The following is a 6,989-nucleotide window of genomic DNA, read 5'->3' as shown; positions in this document are numbered from 1 at the left end:
TGGTGTGGCTGTGGCTTTGGAGCCTCTGCTATCTGCCATACTTTCTCTTCTCATTCCCCAAAGTGAGCAGCTAGCTCCTAGTGAGTAGCTACTGACCCCGAGCTAGGGGCATTTTAAGCAGAAATTAGAACTTTTCCATAACGTATTGTAGCTTGTGTTGCACACACACTGTGTCAGAACTACTCAGGTCTGCAACTGCAGAGGAGGCAGCCATGACAGTTCGCCTTGGCCTGCAGGCTGTCGTCTGCCAGCCCCTCACCTATACGAAGTCCTAGACAACTCGCTACAGAAAGTTGTGGAGATATTAACTGTAGTTATTCACCTCATAACAACCTTACCAATCCTGATGCAGAACTAAAATACTAAACATGTTGCTTAGTGATTAGCTGGGAGGCATTCAGGAAGATTGCTACTGGAAGATAGAAAAAAATAATTACAAAGGGGCAATTTATATTATGGACAGGCAAAAGTACCCCTTGAGATGAACTGGGAGACAGAATATCTACCCTGTGTTAAAGAAGAAAAAAATTGTCTTATGGTGGCTGTTGGCTGCATTTGACAAAATGTATAGGACATGAACTCAGTACTTGGTCAGTTTCAAGGCATAAATTAAAGACTATAAAGTACTTACAGAGTAGGATGAGGCAATTATTCAAATATAAGATAAAAATGAGAAACTCTAACCCTAAGATTGATGAAAACCTAGTTTTACAACAAGGATCAAATCTCTGGATAACTGTCGTACCTACTACCAAGATCTCAGAGTGAATTAATTAATTTATGTGACTTCCTAAAACTGTAAGTTCAATTAAGAGAATGATGCTAGTTCATCTTTTAAATTGGGCAAAATGGCTTCATGAAAGAGACTCAGGGTCTGGTTTTCTGACTTAAGACTGAAAAGTCCCAGTTACTTAGAAATGAAGTTCATAGAGGCATGAAACAAGAAAGCAAGGAAATACAGCAAGTCGAAAGGTACATGTTAACTGGACCTCATCTGGGGGTTTTCCCCTTGGGGAGATGATGTGGGCATTCCACATATAAGAAAATTAATGAGCTGAGGATATAGTAGCCAGAAGGGCTAAGACAACCTTCTCATAAACAAGTTTACTTACTTTGAAATTCCAGAAGAGCCAGAAATCATCTGTAAAGGAAAGTAACTACTAAATAGCATGACATTTTCTCCTAGGGTTGACGCCTACAAAAGGAAAAATGGATGTTAACTCTTATGTGGCATTTTCTTTCTCCAATACTGAAGGTAATTTTTAGATTACTGAACTCAGTTCAATCTAAGCAATTACCCAATATTTTCCTTCTGTATGTAGGTTCCTTTGAAAATTAAAAAAAAAAAAAAAAAAGACTATATTATGGATGTATTTAACACTACAGAGTAGGTTTGTGAGTACACCTAGGTTTGACTCTTGACATTACTACTAATTTACTAGGGTAAATTACAATCTGTTTTCTTAACAACATTCACATAATATTCGAACCACATGCTAAGCACTGCACTAAATTCAAGAAACACAACAATGAGGTCCCTAGTCACAAATAAGGTGAGTTTCATTTCTTAATTTGCAATACATAGCTAAGAGCTATTCAATGAACAAGCAGGATGTCTATGAAGCTCAAATGAAGACTGTGAAGGTTTCAAAGGTCATCAAAAACCATACAAGTATTTATTTGCCCCAACATTTCTTCAAATGCCAGGCTTTGAACTATTCATTAGAGATGAAACAATGGGTTAGACTTCTGTTGCAGTCTAGCAATGACCAATCTGCAGTAAGAAATGCTAAGGAGGAAGCACAGGGGTGCTTAGCAAGCGTAGTTGGGCACCTGGCCTAGAGGGCACCACTGAAGCTCCTTAGATATATAAACCAAAATCTGCAAGATGAACAAGTTTATAACCTGTCTATTCTGACAGCAATGGTGAAAGCCATGGAGCAATATGAATGTGTTAAATGAGTTTGGGGCTTGGGAAAGGGCAACTGACCGACAACTGCAAGGCCATCTGCTGACAGGAAAATGAGAGAAAGCAGGTTTGGGAGAAAGAGCCAAGATGTGGTGGGAGGCCTGTGAGAGAGCAGTGTCAGTGATACTAGCAACTAGGATTTAGGGGGAAATCTTAATCTTCAGGAGATAAGAATTTGGAAATATCTGCAATACAGGTGGTAACTGAAGCCACAGAAAGAGATGAGATCAACTACGGAGTTAATGTAGGGAAGTGAGGCAAGGGAGATTAGGTAGCCTAAAGGAAAAAAAAAAAAGCCAAGAAAGCAACTGACAGACATACTCATTCAGACTTAAAAGAGGTCCTGTAATGAGTGAACACACCAGGAGCTGGTTCTCTGCAATGCTAGGATGATTTCAAGGAGGAAAAATACTGACAAAGCTACTGAAGTCGAGTGGTTTGACTGGCAATATGGGAGACTGGTCAAGCAAATATTGGAACTAGCGGCAGGAGAGAAGTGGGGAAGGAACAGTTAAGGACACAGAGGAGTTGTTTTTTAAATGGCACTTATTTTAACTATTTTCACTGATACCACAGGTCCAGTAACAACTATATATTTAAAAAGGAAAAAGGAAAGAAAAAAGACTGCCATGCAGCTAGTTATTTAATACAGAAAACAGCAAAACACGTAACAAGCAGTTCTCAACCTGTGGGTCATGACCCCTTTGGGTCACATATCAGATATTTACATTATGACTCATAACAGTAGCAAAATTACATTTATGAAGTAGCAACAAAATAATCTTATGGTCAGGGGGGTCACCACAACATGAACTGTATTAAAGGAGCATATTATTAGGAAGGTTGAGAACCACTGCCTTAAACAAACAACAGAAAAACTGAAGACTAGTTACAGCAAACTCTCTATTGCTGAGGGTCAATTAAAAAAAAATCCTTAGCTTATTAATATCTTCCCCATACTCACACAGTGGCTACATGATGCAAACTAATTTTATTATCACCTTAAGCAACACGATAACTTGATAGAATATACAAGATATTAATATTTAGAGGACTAGGAACAGAAAGTAGAAGCAGCTTTCAGGATTTCTGATCATTCTCTCAAATAATAAAAGTATTTGCTGTAAAAGGTAGTACACAAAGCTACTGGGAAATTACCAGTAGAGCTTCTGTTTTTCAGGCATTTAAGCTTATTTTTGGATAAGCAAAATGTCAACCTGATACTTGTTTTCTTCTCTGAACCACTGGAATTGGGCTTCCCTATCAAGTATGCCATCAGCTTCTACTGGAGATTCTCCCTGTCCCTTGAAATAAGATAATGTATACTTGGTGGGAGAGCATGCTGGCACTTTAGGAGGGATCACTCTGTACTGAACACTACAAGAGAGAGAAATCTTTAAGCTTATATGCCAGCAGAACCCTCCAGTAAGTAAGATAATCACAAAGATGCCCTAGGCACTTGCCAGCAGCACACTCTGGAAGGAAGGGCTTTGGCTGAGAACCATTGATGTGACTTGGGTTCTTAGGCTCGGATGGATTAGGCATCTGTTCCCTCTAAATTCTTGGTTATAATCAGGTTCCTTGAATGTAGCAGGAGATGATGTGCTACAGTCTTTAAGACAGAAAGGAGCCGATAGCTTTTCAACTGTACTTGAGGATGGGTTACAAATGGGGTGCTGCTTTTCCACCAGGCTACGGTGCTGAGCTTTACCATTAAGGTTGACATTTTCACAGTTAACATGTCTGATAACGTGATAGCACAGAACCAACATCTCTAGGAATAGGAAGTGTTACAGTCTGTGGATAAGGCTGCTTCTTCAGATTTAAATTTTACTATACACTGTCTTAACTATTCAATGTGGAAGACAGTTCTAGAGTAAATCCATTTTCAGCAGCTAACAAAATCTGACACTTGTCATTTCAAAATAAAGTGTCTCCCTTAAGCACAGTTTCTTCAATAAAACATTAATAGCCATGCAGAAAAGACAAATAAGCTAAAATCTCTCATAAACTCTTGATCCTAAAGTGTAAAAGCCCCCCCAACCTTCCATTGTTTTGCTAGGACCACAGTTCTGTCAAGAGTAGAAAAGAGAATTACGGACTGGCAATGGTTAAGATTCCATACTTACCATGGTCCTTTGATAGATGAGCTGAAAAATTGCGCCTAGTTGTTAAAAAAATTAGGAGCAAACCTTCAAAAATCATTCATTCTTAATTCCTGATAGTGAGAGGCCCCCCCAATCAAAACCTTAAAGTAATTCTTGCTGCTCCATCTGTACCGTCACCATCAACTGGGTAGGTGGGGGTGGGGGCTGAAACTGCCAGCATTTACTTCAGGCTCAGAAATTTGCTTTCAAAAATAATCCTAAATTCTGTTAGCTAGACAAAATACCTTCACTGTGTATATGCTTCTTTTCAGAAACTTAATTTGCTATGTGAGTTTCTGTAAACTGACTCAAATACACTTTTAAGGAGTTGGTCATTTCAAACCATGTATCACACTTTTTACACTGTGTCAAAATAAGAGCTGAAACTTTTGGCATATATCTCCAGAACATCTTAAAACCAGACTTCTAGTTCAACTTACAATATCAATACTAAACTTGTTGAAAATCAGTTATGACATAAAAGTAAAAGGCAATGACATTTCTATTAAACTAAGTATTTTAAAGGTGGTATTCTTATGTTTCAGTTCCATGTTGCCAAATGAGATGAGGAAAAGGCAACCTGTCAGAAAAGATTTCAATGTTTATTAATTTCAACATCTTCTAAGGAGCTCAATGCTTCCCAACAATCCAAATTAGTAAATGTGAAAAGAAAATCAAGCTCATTTTTCCTTCTCAAATCGAATCTTGTTGTACTACAAAGGCTTATGAGTCATTTCTTTCTCTCACAAGATCATCCCAGCGAGGATCCATTTCAGTTGTGGCAACTCGAAATAGGGCTTGGAGATGCTCATCGGTCAGTGGCTGGCTCAGTGTGTGTTGGTTTCGAGTTAAATATGAAAAAGCCTTATCACAGATTTGGTTACTATCAAACAAGGATGCCACCTTATAGGCAACCCCTTTGATAATTGGGTAAGCTTCAGCAGACAATCCAGCATAAAACTGTCCCAAGTCTTTGACTCTATATTCATTCCACAGGTCAGTGTTGGACTGAAGTTTCGTCAGCTCCACTCTCACGGAAATAGGCGCATATTCAGGCTTAAAGCTAAATGGATTTGCAAAAAGTTCCAAGTCCTTCTTGATGAACCTGAGGTCCTTAAAATGTCTCTCAAAATCTTTCTGTAGGCGGGAGATCACCATCTGATACCTGTCAGGATCAAATATTTTTTGATCTTCCTTAAACTGCTGCCTAAGCTCATCAACGATGATGCTGAAGGCGGGAAAGTCTTCTAGATCCACTTCCTCCATATGTCTCTGAAGTGAACTCAGCTTACCCTCAAAGACGCAGATTCGTTCAAAGGCGGCGGCAGCAAAGACCTTGCTGATCTGCAGTTCTTCACTGATCTCTCGAAGATAATCCATCATATCTACCAGGAAGCCAAAGTCACAAAGCCACTGCTTGTCTGAGAAGTGGACTGTTGTCGCCCCCACCGAAACCAAGAAGGCCTCTATTTCTTTTCTTAGTGAAAATATCAGTTTTAACGTCTTGCCTCTTCTCAGCCAGTTGTTCAAACACCGTCCGTTAACCCTTTCACCATGTTCTGCTTCAGACTCAGTCAGTAAAGGCTGAAACTCTGGTCGTCTAACACCTCGGGTCTTAATCATAACTACCCACTCAGATATGGTATTTATGATCTGATTAATATCAACATCGTAAGAACTCAACAGTTCCAAGTGCAGAAATCCCGAATAGTGGATAACGTTCCAACAGTTGGGGCTCACGGCCTTTTCTCTCATGTAGGAGACCAGTCCCGAGTTCTCACCAATCATCCTTAAGGTGTGGGTCGTGGTCAGTCCCACCATTCGCTGTAAGCTGAGTCCTGCTGTCTGCAGGGCCTCCAAAATCGCCGACATGAGGGCCCCAACACTGAAGTGATGAGTCAGGTTGATAATCGTCAGAAGATCTTCCTGCACCTCCAGGTCGCGGCCGACGCCACGGATGAAGACCAGGAGGTAGTTCTCATAGGCCACAAAAGCCTGGTCATCCAAAGCGAGGGAATAGGCCTTAAAGTCCCTGGCCCGGTTAAACAGCTGGCTACGGAGATTGCTGTCAATGCTCAGAATCCTCTGCCGTGTGATCTCTGGGGATAAATCAATGCCTTCCAGGACGCCGACGTGATCCGGCAGCACCTCTCTCAGCAACACCTCCATGCACTGGTGTACGAAGTCTCCCTCACCCCAGCCGCGACCCTTCAAGGCCAAGAAGCGACAGAGGCCGAGGCCTGCCCGTGTCGCTCTCTCCTCCGGAGTGAGCACGGAGGCTAAGGACATGTCGCCCTGACGCAGACGCTCCACCAGGGCCGCGCGCTCCGCGTCCCCTACAAACCGTTCGTAGAATTCGTGTTCGGCCTCGTAGTGGCGTCTCACGTCGCGTTCGCGGGTAGAGGCGACCAGGCGGCGACACACCAGGCACAGGGCCCCGTCGCCCTCCGCGGGCTCCACCACCAAGTAACGCTGGGTCCACTCGGGTCGGAACACAAGAGCCTCGTCGACTTCCATCCTAATCCTCTTGGGCGTCATCCACATACTGCGGGAGGCCACAAGATAACGGCGAGCTCAGAGGCCGCAGCAAACGGGGAGGAGCCCGACGAGCGCCAAGCACCCCTGGGTTCTGCGCCAGATCACCCGAGCAGGGGCGAACCAGCCTCCGCCAAGGCACCTCCGTTCCTATTGGCTGGAGATTTCGTATTCCCTTAGCTCTCGGGAATGGACCAATAGGAAGAGCGGGCCGTGAACCTTGACGCGCAAGCGCGTTGCCGTCTCGCCTAGTGGGCGGCCGCTGTTTAGGGCGGGACAGAGACCAGGAACTGACGTGTGCAAGCACTTGACTGGCATTCGTGCTGCCCAATCATCAC

At 42.7% G+C, this 6,989-nt stretch overlaps 1 protein-coding gene across 1 annotated transcript; it reads right to left on the bottom strand.

Annotated features, from left to right (window-relative positions):
• Positions 1–2,799: 2,799 nt before the first annotated feature.
• Positions 2,800–6,790, bottom strand: Epm2aip1 (EPM2A interacting protein 1). Its single transcript, XM_036192562.1, has one exon. It carries the CDS (start codon positions 6,658–6,660, stop codon positions 4,840–4,842), a length of 1,821 nt encoding a protein of 606 aa, XP_036048455.1. The 5' UTR covers positions 6,661–6,790; the 3' UTR covers positions 2,800–4,839.
• Between the last annotated feature and the right edge of the window lie 199 nt (positions 6,791–6,989).

This window comes from Onychomys torridus, chromosome 7 (assembly GCF_903995425.1).
Source record: "Onychomys torridus chromosome 7, mOncTor1.1, whole genome shotgun sequence".
Lineage (NCBI taxonomy): Eukaryota > Metazoa > Chordata > Mammalia > Rodentia > Cricetidae > Onychomys > Onychomys torridus.
The sequence above is the reverse complement of the archived record's forward strand: the minus strand, read 5'-3'. Positions and strand labels throughout refer to the sequence as shown.

What these genes read in the sequence shown, in the direction of transcription:
- Epm2aip1 (XM_036192562.1), bottom strand. Translation starts at nt 6,660, where the DNA reads ATGTGGATGACGCCCAAGAGGATTAGGATGGAAGTCGACGAGGCTCTT.